This window comes from Excalfactoria chinensis, chromosome 8, assembly GCF_039878825.1.
Source record: "Excalfactoria chinensis isolate bCotChi1 chromosome 8, bCotChi1.hap2, whole genome shotgun sequence".
NCBI lineage: Eukaryota > Metazoa > Chordata > Aves > Galliformes > Phasianidae > Excalfactoria > Excalfactoria chinensis.
The window spans coordinates 17,235,472-17,258,750 of record NC_092832.1 but is presented as its reverse complement, the minus strand read 5'-3'; the positions used below and the strand labels follow the sequence as shown (position 1 = coordinate 17,258,750).

The 23,279-nt window shown below is 35.9% G+C and overlaps 1 protein-coding gene across 6 annotated transcripts in view; it reads right to left on the bottom strand.

Annotated features, from left to right (window-relative positions):
- Positions 1 to 23,279, bottom strand: part of ADGRL4 (adhesion G protein-coupled receptor L4) — a 161,144-nt gene that overhangs the window by 4,031 nt on the left and 133,834 nt on the right. For all 6 annotated transcript variants that reach the window (XM_072343658.1, XM_072343659.1, XM_072343664.1 and 3 more), the window contains 9 exons: positions 22,567 to 22,740; positions 22,299 to 22,482; positions 20,459 to 20,575; positions 19,172 to 19,365; positions 17,747 to 17,917; positions 15,978 to 16,181; positions 14,717 to 14,937; positions 14,551 to 14,617; positions 99 to 190 (listed from right to left, as the gene is read on the bottom strand). In XM_072343658.1, coding sequence (XP_072199759.1) covers positions 99 to 190; positions 14,551 to 14,617; positions 14,717 to 14,937; positions 15,978 to 16,181; positions 17,747 to 17,917; positions 19,172 to 19,365; positions 20,459 to 20,575; positions 22,299 to 22,482; positions 22,567 to 22,740 — 1,424 coding nt within the window. The remainder of the gene's footprint in view (positions 1 to 98; positions 191 to 14,550; positions 14,618 to 14,716; positions 14,938 to 15,977; positions 16,182 to 17,746; positions 17,918 to 19,171; positions 19,366 to 20,458; positions 20,576 to 22,298; positions 22,483 to 22,566; positions 22,741 to 23,279) is intronic.

The following is a 23,279-nucleotide window of genomic DNA, read 5'->3' as shown; positions in this document are numbered from 1 at the left end:
TCCAGAAGTTTAAATCATTGTTTTTGAATTCTTAATTTCACATTTGGGTTTATTCTGTCTAAAGATAAGGTTAAAATAGTATTAAATGGCAAACTTACCTTATATTTTCATAACAACTAACTTCTGGCTTTAACATTGCAGTGTGTCGAAATACTTTATAAATAATCACTCCAAATGCCAGCAAATTAACCTGGGAAGAGTAAAGAGGAGACCTTTTTTAGTTCAAACTGGAATGATCTTGACTTTCAGTAACTGTTACACATTTAAATGGAACAAGTGAGATAAAGTTTCTGTGTATATAAAACTGAGACATAGTATTCAGTGCTGGAGTGCAGAGGGAGAAACTCTTTTCTGATCCATGTGTATTAAAAAAAAAAAAAAAAAAAAAAAAAAAAAAAAAAAGAGCCCCAAAATAAAGACTGATCAAACAACGTAGTAATTCTACCTTATCTCAACAGTATCCCTACCAAAAGCCTGCAAAAGTTTATTGGTAAATCTCTGATTTTTTTTTTTTCTTTTTTCTGAAAGTAAGAGATGTTTAAGCAAATGGGGAGGAGAGGAGAGGAAGAGCAAAGGATCCCAAAGATGCTTCCTGCCATGGATTTTCTGTGATACTGAACTGCATAGCTTTTGACAAAATGCATGTCTTTGTTACATAAATATCACATTAATACACTAATGTCACATTAATAACATCATATGGTCTGAGTTCTTTTGGGTGTGAAAATTTTTAAGTGGCATAAAAATCTTTGAGGTTTACATAAAGCAATTAAAAAAAAAAAAAAAAAAAAAAACAAAACTAACTTTGGCTGAAAGGTTCCATGCAGGGTATTGTCTGCTCCATTGTATGTTTGTTTCATTGAACAATGTGTGAGTGTGTGTATGTGTTTTCTGCTTTCCTTATAATCACATTGCTTTATTTGAGTTTGAAACAAACAAAAAAACAACTAAAGGGAGTAGTTTTGTAAATGATGCTCAATTATGGTTCTGAACCTCTGCTTGCTCAGATAGGCTTCACTGAATATTCATTTACTTTCCTTTATTGCTTTACTTTAACAATGTAGATGAGTTTGCTCTCTTGCTTTTTAAAAGAACACTTCTTTTGGTTTGCAGCAGTTAACATCAGAATCTATTTGCAATGTTAATAATTGAACCAAATTTTATCTGGATGTCATCCAGATACTATTTGTAGATCCTTGGTTGTAATCCCTTGGTTGGTTGCTGTGGGCTTACAGCTGCAGACCAAGTAGAATTAATGTCTTCCCCAACTTGTTTCTCCAGAAAGACACAGTGGTTTACCTCTCTCCTTTCTCTTAAAAATAAAAACAGCAACACAAAAAAACACTCTGAAATGAAAACAAAAGCCTGCTATATAAACACAGCATCACTTTAAAAAGAATTGCTTTCATTTGTTAGCACTCGTTATGTATGTCTTTAGAACATTTTTGTTATGTCGGGTGGGAGTATCTGATATTAAATTCAGGCTCTGCTTTAATTAGCTGCATGCTCATACTTTAATACAGCATAATGTATTTACAATTTGATAAGACAGGAGATAGAGCTGATTAGCAGTTTAGGGATTTAATCCTTCACTGAATACCTTGTACTTTCACTGATCATGAGAGCTATTCTGAAGCTCTTTGTATTTAAAATTGTAATCTATAATATCTTCTAAACCAGTAATTTTTCAAAGTTAATTATAAGTCAGTCAGCAGTTGTGTGTAATTATATGCAGACTTACTTTTTTATCTTATATTTGTTGGTGAATAATATATCAAATAACGTGAAACACATACTGTAATCTGTATAACCCACCTAATGTACTTATTAAAGTAATCTGAAAAAAGTTAGGGTGAAAAGTGATCAAAGTACCACAAGCACGGAGAAAGCACCCAAGTACCTCTTCTGAAGCTGTCAGCACGACCCTGCAGCCAAGCCACCTCCCCTGCTGGCCTGTCACCGACATCACTGATGTCAGTGAGAGCCTTCCTATTGCTGCTAATAGGCTCTTTATGAAGCTCTTTGGGCCAGACTCCATTATCCTTTGGTCACGAAAAACAGCTGCAGAACTGGATAGGTTTTGCTGAGCAACGATGGGGCTGGGGAGGGGGAGATGTGGGGCCTCGTGGTAGAGGTCTCCATTTCTCTTCATGCCGGTGGGGATCCTTTACACAAACACTATTTACGTTGTCTGTAGCACAGTATAATAGGATTTGGCCCTCTGTGTTGAGGTAATACCCATTAACTATGATATTTTAATTCATCAATTCATTCTGATGGGAATAATCTGGATGTGTCAGGGGAGTGGGAGAGGTTAACACTGGTTCTCAGAGCCAGCTGCAGAGTGCAGGCACAGCGCACTGACATGTCTCAGGTAGCCTCTCCGGAGGTTACATTACAGGGTAATGGCAGTGAGCTTAACTTCTGAAACAACCGCTCATTCCCAAGATTTATTAAAGCCTTAAGTAGGTTTTTACCCCATTTAGAAGCACTCCATTAATAAAAAATATCATAGCCAAGTTCATAGGCTGCTTCATACAATGTTCAGTGCCTCAAAAAAGTAGGTTTCAGGGAACTTTTTTTCAGCCTAACTTAGAGCCCTCTGGCACAGCACTTTGTCCTTTGGAGGACCTCAAATAGGTAACAGTAAAGTAGTTGTAACCATCCTGCAATGTAGAAAATCCAGCAATGCTTGAGGGAAATCAATAACAAAATCATACATAAACCCAAGAGAAAAACAGATAACGTTAATAACACTAATAATCAAGTGTGTAGAAAACTGGTACTTAAGTAAGGTACAGCTGGTACAACAAGTGTGTGAAGTTCAACACACTATGCTTCAGCCTAAGACCCTGCATATTCGTTACCATAGGCATGCTGGTAATCTCAGCTATTTCTGGGAAATTGTAAGTAAAAAGTTTATGTTTGATGGCTGGACTGAAGACTAAAGGAGAAACAGACTTCATATACCTAATATCCTCAAAGAGCCATGTGTGTTTCAACAGATGGGATGAGAAGTGAAACACCTAAATTGCCTAGCATTTTGTAAATTGCCTAGCATACAACCACCTAAGACATTTTTCCTTTGTATCAATATGTGATATTCATATGAATAAATGCAGGTAGTAGGCTACAAAAGGCTTCTAAAATATACAAAGATCACCCTGAAAGTAATGCCTCCTATTTTTTTCCCATGGAAACTACTATAGATACAAACAGCCTGAGAACACTTTTTGACAGGCCAAGTTCTCAGATACAAAACACTATTTCAGCATAGTCACCACCATGCAACATTAGCTGTGCATTTTTACCAGCACTGAACAAGAGCCTGTGTGCTGTAATCATAAAAATCTGTGTGACCATCTAGAACGTGGCTTCTCTTTCACATCACTGTTACCATTTCTAAAACACACCACCCACCCACCTCACATCCACTGTTTGGTGTCCATAAATGTTTAGCAAGCATTGGTGAATGTCAGTGGGTGCCATTCTTCCACTCAGAGGAATTCCATTACATACCTTTGCTTCAAAAGCATGTCTGTGTCAGACACCATTTTGTCACACTGCCCCACTGCTGCCATCTGTCACACAGCATCAAAATGTAATGGAATATTGGTGGGAAGCTTCAAACTCTACTGCCTGGCCACCAACATCCATCTCTGACATTGTGAGCCAACATAATAAAATAGGAGGCATTACCTTTGGAGCAGCCCTCATAGATAGGCACAAGGAGCCGTAGATGTCTAATACTCTGGCTGGAATAAACTGGTGATAAGAGACACCGAAACATCTAAGAAAGCTTCCAGAAGATACTGCCAAATATTGTGTTTTGGTTGCAATTATGTTTTAGATTTTTGTAATTAAAGCACACTTTTCAGCTCTTGTTGGCTAAGCTTTCAAAGATGTTATAATTAAGGCTGCCTGGAGGTGACAGACAAGGTGAATGGAAACAGAACAGCAAAGCACAGAGGCAGCAAAGCAGAACGGAGCATTGTGTGCAGGCAGCTGTGACACTGAGCTGGGGCAGGCGATGCGCAGGCCTGGCCAGGGCCAGCCTGGGGACTGCGTCTACTGCACATCAACTCCGGGAGGGAAGTTACTGGGTAATGAGTACGGCCACTTGGCAGCACTGGGCAAGCCCAAGGCGTGAAGTACAGTGGCACTACTGCAGTTTTATCAAGTGAATAACGATTTTACAGCGTGACAGGGCAAGTCCTTGTGCCTTTGTTTCAGTGTTATTACATGGCTGAGCAGTCAGAGAAACTGCTGCATGTCCTGAGATGGGCCGCTGGGCAAGGCTAATAGGCGAAAAGGGAACTGCAGTGATTCCAAGCCCAGGACTGAACTACTTCATTTTTTAACAAACTGCCTCAAACTGCTGTTTAAATTCCATGATTCTATGCTGTTGGGTAAACAGCAGAGTTATTGTACCACAAGTCTCTGGCTTTCTCATTGCAGCTCAATCCTGCAGGATTCTGAGCATCCTTAGCTCTCCCCCCTGTGATGCTGGTGGGAGTCAGAACTCACTCAGTGCTCAGGTGCACTACAGGACTCATTTTAATAATTAATCTATTCCTTTTTTCTAAGTGGTTAATCAAATACAAGTGCTTATACAGGAGCAGCCTCCATTCTAAGAATCTTCAGGGAATCAACTCTCCTTAAAGATATTTGTATTACAAGTGCTTTTAGCTTAAATTCTAAAAATGTTGTGATATAAGCAAATGGCAGGAAACTTAAAATATATTTATGTGAAATAGATGTTGAATAGGGGAAAGTCTTAGGGTCTCATGAAATCAGGATTCTGTAGATACAGGCAACTACGTTTGAGTATATATTTTACCCAGGAAGATCCCCAGGGAGCTACAGAGTTGCACAATGTATATTTTGTTGTACATGCACAACTGTGTTTAAAGGGAAGATGGTAGGTACCCAGACAATCTCTTCTTAGAAAATCATCTGTGTGAAGGGTCAAGAAAATTTAGGACTTTGGGGTAACTTCTGGCCTCATTATAACAATGGTAGAACTGTTAGATGACAAAACTCCCACTGCTTCCAGTGTTGTCAAAACCTTTCCTCTATACTTGATAGAGAGGGGCATCTTAAGGGATTCATAGGCACCACTTTGTGTGGTGTTAGTCTACCTCCACTCAGAACTAGGATAGTTCTGTACATCTCTTTGCTGATGCCTTCTTCTATCTTTCTAGGCTTCTGCAGCGAAGGAAAACTGCTCAACAGTGGGCATGAGCAGACCAAGATGCCGCTACTTTGACTTTCACACCTAGCACACCTTTGGGACCACCAAAGTAACATTTTACCCATACACAGTTTGCAGAAGGAAATAATAGTGTTGTATACATATCAAAACATAAAAAAGGTACCTAGTAAATATTATTAAGATGAAGATCCATAAGAGAACTGAGAAACAATTTTGTCTATTGCTTAAGCAAGTTACAAACTTCCCTGTTGATTACTGTATTTTGCAAACTAAGTAATAATATAAAAATGAACACATAGGTCCTAAAATGCTAAATATTCCAAGCTGTTGGAGCTCTGTTATTAGCACATTGCTTAGCAACTGCTATATTTAAAATAGATCCTTAATTCCACTGTTAAATGTACATATTTTACATAATGGAAGGGTAACATAATGTTCTATCCTCAAATAAATATGATGTTAGTGCTTCACACTGCATGAAACACTCTCTTTGTAAGTACAGATTGATAGCTATTTTTAGTTGAGCACTGAATGGTATGAAATACACAAAATTTAATAAAGCATGCAAAACATCTGCCTGCAAATAAAAATATTTGCACTCATGTTGAAGAGTTGTAGTTTCTTTCATAATTAATTACAATTAAATAGTAAGATACTGAGTGAAGCAATATATCATCATTTTGCCCCATCAAGGTAGCTGACAGCTGTCAAGTTTTGCAACTGAGAAATCTTTTTTCCCTTCCTCCCTCCCTTCTTTTTTTAAGCAAGACAAAAGAGCTCTTGAATACTCAGAGGGGAGTGGTGCTTTAATGGAGGCAGCTCAGTTAGCACCTGAACAACTTGCAAAATAAAAGAGAGTGGGACAATAAGCATTCAAGAACATTTTCTCCAACAGGATTTTGTTGAAAAAAAAAAGAAAAAAATGTCAGTTCATCAGCACTAAGATATTTACTGATTTAAATTATACTTTCAACAGTAAACTTACTGACCAGCGTCATTCTTCTGATTAAAACCAGATAGGACATTCATTACTGAACAACAAAAAATCCCTGTGGATAGAGCATTTATCCAGAATGTAGAAGATATGGGCACAATTTTCTGTTGTACTTAATATTCAGACTATAATATGACCCTTAGTTCCTCCTGCCTCCATACCAGCTATTCACCACTATCACTCCATTAGCCCTGCTGGCACTGTTCCATGCCATATAGATAATTAAACATTCACTGGAGCAGGAAGACCTCATCCCACAGTTCTATGTCCAGGACTATCTAAAGACAATTACTGTTTTAACAGGGGAGTAATTATTTAATGCAAGACCAAGGTATTAAGGCTCTTTCCAATACACAGATATTTATAGAATGAAAAAGGAATTGGTTATTTCATGTATAATATTGTGTAAAAGATACACTCCAGCCTTTCAAAAGTTATTAAAACACTTTAAACACCAGCTCTTTAAGGTTTTCTAGTGTTACAAAGACGAGCTAGTATAAGAAAGAAGCAGCTAATTCTAAAGATTCAGACATACTAGCTCTGATTCAGTCTGAGCACTTTACATTCAAACTTCAAAAAATGAAGCCCCCAAATCATTCCCTTTTCCTTTCTTAGTCCCTGTCTCAATAATTGATGAAACCATCTATATGCTGATGTCAGATCTCAGAAAAAAGAATGAGAAAATTTCTCCTGCTGCTCTCTTAGGCATATACTTGAATTTTTTACATATATCATATTGAATTTGGCTCTTTCAAAAAATGTCTGAAGTTCAGAGCAGCTGTATCTGTATCAGTCTTTACAATGACCCTCATTATGAGTGTTTGAATTAATGAGCTTGTGATGGTCTGAATTCTGCCAGAGATAGCAATACGTTTCTGTCTCTCTGTCTGTCTGGCTAATGTTTGGGTAAAATGACAACATTCAACGGGTCATCGTTACTTCAGACAGAGGAGAACAAAATTAAGCTATTAATGATACAACAGTTTAAGCTTCAATATGAAAATGTATGCCATATTAATTGCACAAAATTGGACACAAGCTGGCAGTCAAACAGTCTGGATTTGTCTCCTGACTGATTTATCTCATTATCATGCCTCCCGTGAATATACCTCCTCAAACACTTTCAGTATACAACAGCAGTCTTATTTAGAAATAGAAAATATAACAAAAACATTAACAAAACCACTCTAGGCTGTATTTTCAGGAAATATTTTCAACAATGAGGGATTAGAATTTTATGATTCTAAGATGTTAATACTTTCACTTGTTTAAAAGTGAAAACACAGCTAAATTAGTTTTTTTTCAGACCCTGTCTCAGGAAATACATAATTTTTACATAGACTTGCTCTTTATATATGAATACATGAATATTTCAGAGTTCTTTTGTTCTTTTGCATACCTCTAGCTGTAGATTTAGATTCGATTTAATAACTAAGTAGTTTTTTTTTTTTTTTGCTTTTTTTTGTTTGTTTTTTTTTAACGTTTTTAGAACACTTATAGAAAGCTCTAAAGAAATAAATAAATAAGAGAAGGGGAGGGGGGGCTATATTTTTCATCAGATTAAACAGCTTCTCACATTCTTCTGGGTTCAGTGTTATTTATTATTGGAATGAAAAGCTAAATGCATACTGGCCTAAATATTTTTATCTAGCCTCTGTTCTGCAGACAAGAGCAGGAGGGATGAGACAATACAGAACCATGGCTGACCTTAGCCATAAACCCTAGCCTAGCTACCAGGATAAGGGTCTATCTTGCTCACAGTAAAATCAATTATTAGGTACACTTTCTCCTTTTCCTAGAAATTCTAAAAAGAAGTATTTGCTCGGAAGCTGTTAATGACATAAATAAGGCTGTTTGATGCATTCACTCCAGGTACATCAAAGATTCAGGCTTTGTTAGACCTCTGTTGTGGCTTTCTTCCATACACTGTACCTGAAGCTCTATGCAGGAGAATCAGAGAAATATTTTTCTATTGGTAAATAGGTGTGAAATAGTTGCATATTATATTTTAGCACTAATAACTTCAGTGAATGAAAGAACTACCAGGTTGGAAGCAATATCAAGATTATGGTCAAGACATTGAGTCTAACCACGTTCACCATTTTGGAAGGAAAAATAGTGGGCAGAAAGCCATCTGGTACCTTTTGCATCCTACAAGACCCTGTAAAGGATTCAATCCTTTGTCTTTTAGAAGCAAATACAATTCTGTTTGTGTCACAAAGTTGCAGCCATACTCAAAGCCACAAAAAGCTCCTTCAATGACTACATCTCATCCAAGGAGAATACTCAGATGCAGTTGCTAATGTGAATATGAATTTACTTTTCTATATGCCTGCAACTGATGAATCAAGGGGCAGTAGGAGAATGAAAAAAAATGCACTTTGAGGGACAAAATATGCAAAGTATATACAGTCAATATGTAATTATTAAGAAAGTACAGAATACATCATCAGTCTGTGTTAACTTTCTAAAGCAAACCTTTTGAGTTGCATCAGTGAAGAGTTTAGGGTAAGTATATATGTTGATGGTAATTGTGCTTATATCAAGTTAGCATAATCACTGAAAACACAGAAGCTGGAGATACGTGGATAGATTGGAATAACGGGATGGGTCTGTTTCTGTGTAATGACATAAGAGAAATTAATGTTAATTTTGTAGTCTAAATGGCCATAGCCCCTTTTCTTTGGGTATTTCAAAGGGTTTTAAAACATGGAGTTTGATTATAGGTTTGTAGGACAGAGGGAGGGAAGCAAAACTCTTTCCCTCAAAGATCCTGACCTTGCTGAGAAATTTATCTATTGGTATGGCAATATAGAAGCTATGGCTTGAAGATTAAGGTTCATCCTGTCCACAGAACAGGGCCAGAACTTTCAGACTCAGTGATTATTTAGCACAGCAGGTATTGCTGGTTGCTGAAAAATGCTGCAGTTTGAAATAATCTGTTTCAAGCAAAGTTGCAGACTCAGTCTTTAATGCCACTGTGTAATTAATTATTTCCACTTTATCCACAATGGCATAAGAAATGCAACGGAGAGACATTTAACTGAAGCCATAGAGGGACTAATGAAAAGGGACTATTATTTTTTCATAAAGAATAATAAAGTCATTGCTAGTCCCAGTAGGAAATTTATTTCCACTAAAAAGGCAGACTGAGGAACAAAAGTAGATATAAAAAATGTTTTAAATGGCTATTTTCTGAAAAGTCTATATTAAACAGTACAGAGCATACTTTCCTCATCTAGCTAACAAACATAATGAGGTATTTGTCTCAAATAACCCCTAGGAAAACAAAAGAAAACGCACACAGAATTTTCCAAAGCATAAATATTCAGTAAAATGTGGAGATGCTAGGTATGATTTGTTATGATGAAGGCCAGGGGTCAAACAACTTTTTCAATAATACTCTGCAGAATATGAAAATACATCAAGAGTAATGAACACAACCTTCTTCATTGAGAACAGGAATAATAATGTGAAGACGCCCAAGGATACAGTGTACCTGATCACATTAGTGTGGAGTGATAAGCTTTGGGGGGGTCCTTTCTTTTTATATTTTTTGTTTAAGTGGGAACAATGCACTGTAAGATCATGCTCAATATTGAAGTCTGGGAAAATGTAAAACTTTTCCCTTTGAATATTTACTTCTCTACATAAAAGATGTTCAATTTGAATGGCCTAGATTAGAGTATTAAGTACGTGAAGTTTGTGAGTATTTGAGAAAGAAGCAGAGTAATGGATTTGCCAGAAAAATTTTCTGCACTGATTGCAGTAGTATCGTGAATCCTGAATCAACCTAAATGTACAGAACTGAATAAGCATTAGAGCTATCCAATAAGATTTGATGAACGCACTATTTCATTAATTTTACCTTTTTTGTTGAATAAATTATTTGACAAATAATAGTAAAATTCATCAAATAAATTATCTGGTGAATATATTTTTTAAGTAATTGACAAGCCCTAATGAATATGCAGGCAGTTCCTTAATGAAAAGCATTACTCTACTGTTAGGCTGCTTTCATCACTCACATGTCACTATTTTTGTATTTTGCAACTGCAATCTGTATATTTTATTCATTTACCCATTCATTTATACATGGGAAGTTCAAAACAGTATGGTTAATTAATCACAGCAATTCTTAGAATATTTTTGCTTGAAAGTTGATTATTCATTGCGTCTATTGTATACAGGAATGCTTAATAAAAAGAATCTGGCTTTTCTAAAGACACTTCTCCCAAGAAATATTCTTGGTTTGTATGTTCCAAGTCAACAAGAATGCTCTGCAAATTGCAGGGTCCATTTATAAGTCATTTCTGTAGTTGCAAATGCTACAATTACCAATTGTTTCAGGAAATGGGAGCTTGAATCTGAGCCAGACACCTTCAAGGTCCCTGAAAACACACATTAATGTAATAAAACAATGAGAAGCATACACAAGTTACCCCTTCACTGCACGGTGCTAGGATGTTTGGATAGAAGCCGCAGGCAGGATTATTTGGATGGTGTGTAATATTGGAAATTTTCCAACCTTGAAAATTAAGTCTGTATTTTGTCATTACAGAAGTACTCTCAACAGTAATACTGATAGATTTATACTGTTAAATGGCAAATTACACCTGTTAATGTTACATCACACTTCTGAGTCCTGGTACCTCACAGAAGTATGCCAATTTATTGTGGCAGTAACAATGGGTGGAATAGTCAAGCCTGAACATCTCTGTCCATGCTGCAAAGCTGCAAATCATATTAGCACATGCTCCTTTAAACTTGCTGCACAGGGTTCAACTAAACAGATTTCATGGGAGAAGGTTGTTGGAGAGGAGCATATTAAAAGAGTTTTCTACAGCTACAATTGTAGTTGCAGTGATTCGCTTCCAAATTTTCCTTTTAATGGCTTGTAGACTTTGGGTAAGTACAGCATTAATAGCCTTTTCACACCACTGCCAAGCAGCCTATTTCTATGACCAGCTTGACGTCTACTCTATTGTTGTTCCTCACAGTAGGTGTAAGTGGAGGGATGTAACCTATGTTTGTGGTGTTTGAAAGATGAACTTCTCAGAAGTGTCAGTGATGTGGAAGAAAGCCCTTACATGGGTCTGCTTCCATGCTAGACAGAGTATGTTGCCATGCTAGAGGTGGGAAAAGCCCTGTAGAAGGCCCCATACAATGGCAAGGAGTTTGTTCTTGGCTAACATTACACACTCATTAAAACAGCAGCTACATTACCCTGCAGAAAATGGTTATTTCCATTCTACACACTTTTATTACAGAGAGATTATTATTGTGAAAATGTATTACAAAGGAAAATAAAACGTTCAAGGGATTTTTTTTTTTTTTCCCCTTTCTTTTCATTTTCCTACCTTTTATCTCTGAAACTTATATTTGTATTTGCCTCAATCAGGCACAGGTTGTAGTAGTTTGTGGGAGTGTTTGTCCCTTAAAGCTTGTGATAAATTCACTTTTCTATTAAAAAGTTTAAATACTTGTTATAAATAATTTCTCCACACTTGTATGCTTTGATCTAATCTACTGCATAGTTTTAGCTAAAATGGTTGTGGTTCTAAAGATTACAAGTATTAGGAGAAAGAAATAAGTTGTGGAAATTATCTTCAGCTTGCAGCTTGCTTTACAAAGGTTTAAAATGTCCTTTCTTTGCTAACTCCATCTAAAGAGCTTTTGACCCACTCCTTTTCATGTACAGTCACCAATCTAATAATAATAATAATAATAATTTTTAGTTGGGATCAATAAGGCTATTTCTTTACACTTAAGAATTCTAATAGAATTGTAATACTAATAAGCAAGCACCTTCAGAAGTAGTGCTACTGCTTAGGCAATCAGAGGAGAACTTAGTTTATACTTCTGATAAACACTTGAGCTCCTTTTGCTTCTCTATTATTACTGCAGATGTAAAGCCTAAGGAAGCATTTGAAACAATGTGCCTAGAGACAGAAAACCCACTCGTACAGAATCAGTTCTATTCTTCATTTACATGCTGTCTCAAAGGTATATTACAGTATAATTCAAACCACAAATTTCCTGAGTTTCACAGAATTCACAGAAACCAAATGCACAGTTCGGGTGTGTGGGATTTTGTGCTGACAATAAGATTCATTTTTCATGTTTGTTCAAGATTCGGACTTGCAATGAGTGGATCTCCAGAGATTTTGTATTGAAGCTACCTTAGAAAATCCACAGAATCATTTCATTAGTAGATGAACCTCAGAATTAAAGGTGAGCTTGAAGCTGCTAGAGTTTGTAGCTTTCTATATTAGAGTTATGGTGATCTACCTGGTTATTCCAGAATCAAGAACTATATATATTTTTCCCTTTTGCTTTAATTAGCTAAGGGGAAAGTGGATATTTTGAAAAGAGATACATAGACATCTTTAATTATAAGAACTTCCTGATTGCTGCTACCTTGGGAAGTGTTTAAACTTTGTCATAGTGCTCATGCAGTGCACTCAGGAATGAAAGCTGGACAATGGAAACAGATGTAATGCAGTAAGCATGTGACCCATGAAGCACACATTTAACACCGACATCATCTCCTTAAGTAAATGCCTTTTTGCACAAGGTTTCCCATATTCTTCACAAAGAGAATAAACTTCTACCACTTCCCATTTATCTTTTACTTCATGTATGTTGCCTGCTGCAAGATGTGGAGTGCTCAAGCAAAGGCAAAGGAGATCAAAACCCAGCTTTCAGGATGTGACCCTATGTTCAGCTTGTATTGAAAGCACCACTGTTCTGCTGTCTCTGTACTGTGTGCCTAATGTATTGTATCAGGCACAGCTCAGCTGGAGATGAAAACAAGTTGTAGATGCATACATTTGAGCTGTTTTGTATATTTTGATAACATAGCTTTCCCATTCTGACAGCACAGTTATACGTCACTGCCCATAAATCTTCACCTGAAGGCAGGTGAGTATAGGAAGGAAAGCAGAAAGAAAAAATCTCAGCCCTGCAAGCTGCCTTCCTGGAAGAAAGAGATAAGGTCCAAAGAGGACAAAGGAAGTTGCCAACTCAAACATAAGAACTGTAAGAATTTCCAGTAAAGGTTGGTCTTTCACCCCATGATTTTCTTTTACTGCATTAAACTGTCAGTGTCATCTGAAGTCAGGGTCATAGAACAGGGGGAGATGTGGTATTGTGGCTCTAGAGAATTCTGCCATGCTCATCAGGTGTGGTGGGGAGCATTACTGGGGTCGTATCTCTCATGTTGTTCCCAACCTACCCAGTCTACAACAGGAACTTGTGATGGAACTGGGCCAGAGTTATACTTAACACTTTATTCAGCTTTGAAATGGCTAATGCATTAAAATAAAATTTATATTTTTAACTGTAATCTTGTGTGTGTTAGGCCCTGTCACTTCCCTTTACAAATCCTCACATTTATTGCCATCAGCTAAAAAAGCAGGGAAGGGTTATTACTGACATGACCATAGATGTCACAAGGCCTTACCATTGTACCTTCTCTTTCTGTTAGCACCAGCTATTGCCCGATCACTGTCTACCCAGACATACACAATAATGTCCCATTACAGTTGGAATGGGTAAACTTTATAGCACTTAGAAATGCTCTTGAGGCACCAAAAATGTTTTGATTCAGAATGGAACATATAATACCTGCCAAATTTGCAGGTTTGAAACCACTTCCAATAAGAATTAAAAAGGCCCTTTTCACAGCTGAAATAGGGCTATCAATACTTGACTTGTCTGCCCATGTGAAATAGTGGGTTCTTTTCTCTGACGTCGCAATTTAGTTTAAAATAGCTTTGATGATGACAGGGTACATGCGAGTGATAAAACCATAAAGATGACAGTCTAATCTTACAAAGATGACCGATCACTGATAAGAGATTAAGTCACACAGCATTTGAAAAACCAGATTATCTGTCTGCTAGGATGGTGTATGTGTTCACCTCCTGCTGAGCCATGCTGAGATGCCAATGACATACAAAGATACTACTTCTTACAAACTAGAAATGCTTTTCTCAAACCATTGGGTTGAAAGGAAGAAAGCAAGTGAGAAAAAAAAAAAAAAAGAAGCTCTGATCTTAATGCGAGCTTTTTTTTTTTTTTTTTCTTTCTTTTTTTCTTTCTTTTTTTTTTTTTTTTTTTTTTTTTTTTTTTTTTTTTTTTTCTGTCCAACATTCATTTTTCAGGCTATTTAGATGTACAGCATATAAATAATTTAGAGACACTATAAAAGGATCTAAATTAGCCAATTCTGCCCTATAATTAGCACTCACAGCTATGCTGGCAATGGGTGGGTGATTATTAAACACCTTTTATTATCAGTTTTATGTACTACAATAAAAATGAAAATTATACTTACAAGAATTATTAGGCATGCTGGTCCTATAAAACTCCATATAAAGTTATTCTTTGTGCTGAGCCAACATCTGAAAAGTAAACAGCACAAAACATCTTGAATTGTATGAAGCTATTGTGACTATTGCATCCTCACGTATGTTGATTTGAACACAAAAACAGCAACTTACACTTCTGTGGTACCGTAGTACTTGTATCCCAGGGCAGCAGAGATGCCAACTACCACAGCTGGACTGACGTATCCAAAGACATAGAAATTCTTGTGCAAGAAACCCTTGTTATAGATGACTCCCACAACTATAAGGTAGAGATGAATGCCTTCAATGCACATCCATGCAAAAGCAGCTAGAAGGAAATAGTGGAGTAATCCAGCAGTAATTGAACAGACGAGCTAGAAATTCAACCAGAGAAAACAAGAGTCATAATTCTATTAATATATCTCTTAATACTGCAGCACATGCACAGCAACACAGGCAGTACAGCAACACAGATGTAAGGCTGATTGACAAGATCTTGGCCCATACCTACAAGCACGCTTGTTCATTAGCATTTTCTGTAACAACTGCTAAAGTAAGAAGATGACATTCAACTTAAAATCAATGCATGTCTTTCCAGAAAACCTGCATTAACAAATTGACAAGGTTGGCCTCATTGCTACACCTGAGTATCACAGTTACATAATTTGCTGATTAAGACAAAGCCTATTTTTATGATTTTAATAGCAATGCAAATAAGCTTCATGAGCAATTATTTCTAAAGGAACTTCTTACTATGAAATATTCCTAAGATGATATTCCTCAATCAATACTGTAGTGCAGCCTCAGGGTTTGCAGTTCACTTTTTTTTTTTTCCAGGTATTTTTAAATCCTATTCAGCAACTTATGGTGTAGCTTTCTTGATAATTTATGCATGATTTAGTTTCCTAAAACTCTTTTGAGATGTAAGAACCAACAGTCCTAGTTGTACAAAAAGTGACACAAATCAGTCAAGACTTCACATTTAGAAAGCAGAGGTCCTCCAACCAATAGTGCAATGTCATAAATGCTACCTTTGGGACTGCACCTCTTGCCTGGTTTTTAGGAAAAATTGTCATGCACAGAGAGTCACCAACATTGCTTTATACAGCATTCAAACAGACGTGAAAATGTCAAACACACTGAGACCACATTGAGTTCAAGTGAGAAAGTTTAAATGAAACTCATGGAGCAAATTCAACCTGCATCAGCTCAGATTACAGCTCTATTTTTATAGATAACAGCAAGTCCAGGTGATCATTTTATATTTCCTGTTACTTGACCAGGAAGTCAGTGCCACTAGACAACCATATACTGGTAAATATAGTATGAAATACTGGAAGTAAGGGAAGATGGTATCTCATACTGTGTATTTGTTTTACAACACAAACTCAAGACACAAGTGAAAACTACTCACCTTATTATTGTTCATATTAATTCCAATCAGGAAAATAAGTTCCGCTAGGAAAAGGCTGCAGCAGAGGTTTTTGTGAATTGTTGTTCTAGTACTTTGAATTTCACTGAAGAACCAGAATGTAAAAATGCACATGGAGAGGCAAATCAACGAAATAATTATTCCTAGCTGAGTGATTCTCGTAAGAATGTTATAATTTGTAACACCCTGAGGGAAAATTATAATATAATATTAAAAAGAATAGCTTTGTATGTTCTCAAGAAAAAATGCAGTCTATAATACAGTTTTTTTTTCTTATTTTCAACAAAATATTAATAAAAAATGTTTGCAGAGATACAGTGCAAATGCATACTTTGCATAATCTTGAAAGTATTGTGGATTTTTTTATTTTATTTTATTTTATTTTATTTTATTTTTTTTTTTTTTTTTTGTGGTGGGGGAGGCAGATATAACTCTAAAGGAAATTAGTAATGAACTGTATATTTTCTGGTATTTCTTAGCAAAACTTTATTAACAGCAGTATCTCATAATATGATTTAAAAATCATATCATTTTAGTGAATGACAAACACACTGGCAGTAGAACATACATTAATATGGCATGAACATTTTCTAATATAAAAGGACTTATCACAGTAGTGACTTAGATAAGCAAAATTGAATAACCGTCTTACTGAATTTACAACATGATCAAAACAAGACTCTGAAATAACAATCATTTCAAACAAATGTTATTCCAGATATGTAACAGGAATGTTCTCTAAAGAAACACAGGCTATTTTAATATTGGTTGTGAATATTTTTGTATAGGAACACGGTTACGTTTGCTGCTTGGTATGCACACAAAGAATCTCTGAAATACCTGACTGCACATCAGCATAAGGATAGCTAACCAGAAAATGTATTGAAGTATTTTTTCCCTAAATAAAGGACCAGAGATTATCCTCCTCCCATTCTTCCTTTTCCAAATAACCGTATAAGTACCTGCAAAGGTCTTAAATGTGAACTGAAGACTTAGGATGCTATTTAGCAAGCAGGAAACAGCCTCTATCAGCATGAAATTCACAGTGTGAGAGTACTATCTTAATACAGTATATTCATGCTAATATTCTGCTTGCTGTCAGTTCTGATACCATATAAAACTGCTTTCTGAGACAGGACACAAGCTCCTGCAGATCCCCATGTGGACACTGGAAATCTATGGGGCTTCTTAATGTAAGAATAGAAATTGAGTGGTCATTCTCACAATTTTGTTGTAGTTGTGAGCATCCATGTTTGACAGTCATAAACTTCCTTCCTTTTACTGTTGATGATGCTCTTCCAATAATGCTCTTGCAAACTCTCAGGAGAGCATTTAAAGGAGAATTTCAGATGCCAAGGTTACACAAATGGGTGGCAAAGCTTTGCACAAGAGAAATTGTGGGCTGTACAGTTACTGACCACTAACGAAGGCCAGTTAAATCCCATGGCAGTCTTAAAGTGTGATTTAAAATAAAAAGCTATGCACCAAAAATAAGCACAACAGACTGTATATTTGAAACAAGATCCTTTGCTGCATCACTGCTCTGCAATACTGCAGAAAGGACACACAGAAATTCAAACATATAAGGGAAGAATTTTGTTTGCACAGTGCGCAATAAATTGTGTGTTTGTTGAATAAAAAAAGTAAAAACCTAAAGGCAAAAAAGTACATAAATTGCATTGCAATAAAAATATAACAAATGAAGATGAAAGAAAGTATTGAGTAAAACAATAAATTAAAAAACCACTTACAACAGAGCCACCTGAGGACATCAAAACAGCAAAATGAGTCAGATGATTACATTTGCATGAGATATGAGTGGAATTGGAATGCATCAGCTCACAGCCTTCTGTAGCCCAGTTGCCATTCATTGTGTCAGCTGAGTAGTTCCAAAATGCACATTTAATATCTTTATCTGCAGTCTGGAACAGAAACAAGATGTTTTACTGATGGCAAAAGGCAGGATATTTCCCATCAAGAGACCTTCCTTGCATTACCCACTGCAATTCATTAAAAATTCCATGTTTCCATTGGAAGGCTGGGAAACAAAAAAGCACATTGGTAAGGCCTATTCCAAGCAATTAAAATGTGGCTCAGAATGGAAGCGCATTATTCACACAGTTAGCACTTACCAAACATGCAGGCTAATCAGATTACTGAACCCATTTGGCACTTACCAAAGTGTTAGAATTTTTACCTACTGGAAACAATGTTATATATACCTCTGCACCTGCTCAACATGGACTAAACCCCAAGGTTACAGTAACATTGCTTGTAGCCCCTTTCAAATAAGCAGTTCAAAACCTGAAACTTATTCTATCCATTTTACAAAGCAGTCTGGGAGAAAGTCAGGGTCATATCACACCTGGTATATCAGGTGTGATGACAGCGATGAATAAGACCATTAATATTATTTATTACTGATAGAACATACAAACACTAGTCAAAATCATCTCTCCACTGTACTAGATGCTGTATAAATATATGCAAATTTACAGAAAGCGGATCTCTACCTCAAATATTACAAGGCAAGTAACAAATTTAAAACCTGCATAATCAAGGTTAGCACCTCACTCTTCTCCCACCTCTCTGCACAGAGTCATTTTCTTGTTTTCTTGTGATATGTAAGATGATTCTTCACATACAAAGTGAAGCCAGCAAAATCCATGTAAAAGTAAAGCTCTCAATTATAGAAGAATATATTCACATTTCAGAAATAACAAAGGTGCTGTGCTGTTGGTTTTTCTATTACCTTTCAGGTAATTGTTAAATTTTTGCAATAATTTTGAAGCATTTCTTCTTTTTTCAGTATATATCTTTAGCCATCTGATAAACTTTCAAGAAAAAATAAAAACCTAAATACAGAACAATCAGGAACCAATAATACTGCTTCAGGCAATTGCATTTTATTCATACTGCACCCAAAGAAAGATGGAATTGCTGCCCTGACTTTAGAATAGTGGAACTTTCCAGCAGTACCATATTCAGCACTGTGGATGCTACATTTGAGATCCTTATTTATTTCTCTGAAACTACTAAAGTCACAATAGCAAACAACAGAATTATGTCCGAATATATCATATACTGCAGATATGGTTACATCACACACAATAATTAGCTACTGTTTTTTTTTTTTTTTTTGAAGTTGATAACATAAAAAAAATAAAAAATCTTACCTTGGTGTACTTTAATGTAAATGTTATCTTCTCGAGCTCATACAGCGTAGGTGGATTTGAGCTAATTGCAACAGCTATAACTGATGAGCTTACTGTCTCTCTCTGCTCTGAACTATCTTTCGAGGAGCGGTTTTTAGGCGATGAAAGCAAAGAACCAATATTGCTGTACCGCAGAAAGACAACTGCAACAGTGCCTATCAATCAAACAGACCATATTTAGTAGTCTGAGGTTTTTTTTTTATAGAAGAACAAAATTGAAGACATTAAGGAAACAATAAACAATAGACATCATTACCGTTATTGCATAAAATATGCAAAACAGATGGAATCTTTGTGGAATACTTATAAAAATGTTTTAGAGACAATGAAATATAGCTTTATTTAAAACAATGTAACTGCCATTAGAATTAAAAATGTGTTCATGTTGGAAATTCTAATTAGATGCATGCATATCTATTTTTTCTAAACTAATATATGTATGCTGCTGTTCTGCAATTGGCTTCACATGTGGTATCAGGTCTCATAAACCAAAACAGCTCAGACCTGGTCCTCTCTGAACCATGTGACTTGCTTTGACTTCCATAACAGTGGAGACAAGGAGGAAGGTGCACTGGGTAAAAGAAACCAAAGGTATTTTGAGATGTAGTGCTGATCTGAAAAGTCATGCTCTTCTTCTGTGTACCACAATAAACCACACTTTTGGATGCTGATAGGTAGTGGATCTCAGATTAGCTGGAAGATTAAGACTTAAAAGCATTTTTTTGGTGTGTTTTTTGTTTAGGTGTATTAATTGTGGAGCTTTTTAACCACATCATTTAATTTTAGTACTGGACTATTGCTGGTTATAAGCTATTTTTATAGAACTCTGAGGTCCAAAGTCAAATTCAGGACTTTGTTGGTTTTGGTACTGAGGAACGTGTTTTTGCATTAATGAGCTGCCCTCTAAATAGAAAAGATGCACTAACTTTTGGAGCGACACAGAGCTGGGGGCTGATCCAGAGTCAGAGAGGAAATCTATGGCTTAGGGAAAACATTCAGGTCTCTGGTATCAATAATCAGTGTTAAAATATACTGGTCCTCCCTGTGAGATAGTCATTGTGAAAACCATGGTAGAAAAATCTTTGTGGAGATAAGAAAAGGGTAGGTGAGATGACGATAAAAATGCCTTGACTCTGTTAACAAGGCTGCAGCTAAGTCTTAGTATACTGCACACCTGGTTGTATACTAGTGGTACAATCTATTCAAGGAGTTTATTAACACCCCTGCTCTTTAATCGTTGTCTCCTACCATTGGGTTGATGTTCCTCTTTCTTCTTTGGGGAGATCTTTATGTAGTCTCCTTCTGTATACACATGTGGGTGAATGTGTTTCATGTGGTGAGAATCAAAAGCAAAAACCTTGAGTGCTGCAAAAGAAGAAAAATACTGTAAAAATCCCATTATCCATTATGGTCTAAGATAGTTTACAGTTGGATTAATAAATGTGCTATCAAATTGTATAATTACTGTAAATTTTAAGAATATATCATTGTGCCAAATATTTCAAGAAAAATGCTATTAATACAGTATGTTCACTTAGACTTCTTGATTTTGTTATTTCCATGCATACATTTTGCTTTCATACTTTTTATTCTTTCCATGAGAAATATAGTCTTTTATTTACCTTGCATTAAATTAGGCACTGGAAAGAATAATGTAGGTTACTTTAGGAAGAGCTATTGCTTTATTAAAAATGCATTTCTGAAAGGAACCACAAATCACAATTATAAAGAGCAAAACATAAAATTCTCTACTGAATAGTAGCTTTTGATAAAAGCCAATTTTTGAAATGTATATATTTTATAGTTATCTGTCCATACTACCAAATGTACATTGCATGAAATAATGATGTGTTTTGTCAAGAAGAAAACAAACAAGCATCACCCCTCAGAATGGAAACTGCATTAGAGGACATTGAGCTCTTTACTCAGTTCATTATAGTGCTGAGTTTCCATCAGCCAGGATGGGAACAAAAAAAAGTCAATCAGGCCTTTTAAAGAAAACAGAGCTAAACAAAACCAAACAAATCTAAAACTTGACTGATGGAAGAGCATCACTAAGCTAGGCCATCTGCATTGCTTATAGCACAGCACACAAAAATAATACGAGCTATTCAATAGACCAGCTGTCAGAAAATGTTTGTCAGGACATACCAATTTTTTTTTTTTTTTTTTTTTTTTTTTTTTTTTGACTGGAGTTTTGAAAAGCATACAGTTCAAGAACTTTCACTATAAAAAGTGCTGGAGAGAGAAAGGTAATGTTGTAGGTCCCAGAACACGTGTGTGGGGCATGTATGAGACTTACAGAAGGCATATTAATGCTAAGAACCAATAACAAACAATTATAGCATTTGAGGCTAGTTTGGAAAAGACCTTGCAGAACTACCTATCCTGGAACTAAAGCAAACCAGAAAACGATCAACATATTTTAATGTAGATATTTCTTTCCATTTTTCCAATTAGCTTCTGTCACCTAGGTTGACTGGTGACTATAGTACCACCAGAAGCTGCACTGATTCCTCTGTCTCCATCTTCATGGACTCAGTTCCATGATCACAAGAGCCTGTGCCTCCAGACCTGGTGGTGGATGAAGAGGGGCTTTACAAGTAGCTCCCAGCAGCATTCTGGATCTGCTGCAGACACAAGATCTAACTTCCAACCTTTATTCCAACTTTATTTACACTACTTTCCCTGAACCAAAAAAAGCCACAAAGTTTTAAACTGCAAATTCAAATTTTGCTACTGTTTCTATGAATATAAGATGTACAGGATACTTTTGTGCATATAAGATACTTTTGTGCATATAAGATAAATCCAGGTTCACTACAAAAGTGTAACAATAATGAGAGACTGAAAGAGAATCTGCAAGGATTGCTTTCTACAGCCTTTCAATTTTTTTCTGAGCTCAAATGTTCAATCTTTTAAAATTATGATACCTACACCAAAAGTTGGGTGTTAGTTCTAAAACTCATACAAATTAACACCTGAGTATTTCACATAACACCATTTCTAATCTCTATAATTGTGCTGAAAAACTCCTCAGTGTAATTCACATCTAAAGTATACCCTAGATTAATTTTCTTTATCTTACCTATGTCACTTGCATTAGCATCTAGCTGTGTCGTCTTTTTGAAGTTTTGTGACATGAGAAGTGTTGCTTGTTCTGCAGTATGCAGCAACTTAGTCAGGCTCTGTCTTTGGTTATCAACAGGAAGTGCTTCCCAGATGGTGATTTTATCTTTTTGTAAAAAATTGTTCACAGTGTTAACCAAAACCTGTAAAAAAAAAAAAGGATATTTTAAAGACTCATACGCTACTTGTAAAGAGAAAGGCACAGCTTTAAGGCTTGATTTGCTCACATTAATGGTTGTATTACGGAGTGTTTCATTGTCAGGAACTGAGTACTGCATGATATTGAGAGATGAATAAGATAATGCTTCGACATATGAAATCACATCTACAGGCAAAAGTAGTCCCAGAGTATTCCTATTAATTTCTTGCAGCATCTCCAGGGGTGTTTTAAAACGTCTAATCTGAAAAATACAGGAATTCACATATTAATGAGACAAATAAAGTCGTATTTCTGTGAGAGAACATAAACCCAATGCTAATAATGGATTTCTGTGAATTAACAAGAACAGAAGGGCATAAAAAGAGGCACTTCTTAAATCAACAGTTTAACATATAAAACATGGTTTTACTAAGAAAAAAAGAGTTTTGACTGGTATAACATTAACAAGCAAGTATGGAAAAAAAAAAAAAAGTCTATCAATACACCCTTATTTATTTAATCACAACTGCAGCTCAGTTTTATTTATCATAATACACCAAAGTGGACTTGAAAGTGTGCACAAATAATTCAGTGTCAATTGATATGGTGACTAAGAAGAATTTTTTCTGTTAAAATTTAGCTGAAGAAGTGGGAGAAAATGGGCACTGTTTGAGTATTTTGCGATGCTTTTTTTCAAATGCAGATTATAAAACATGCAGTTTAGAGGAACTGAATTTATGAGCTACAAAAACATACTTATGTAACACAGTTAGTTTAAAAAGCAATAGGTTAAGAGGGTGA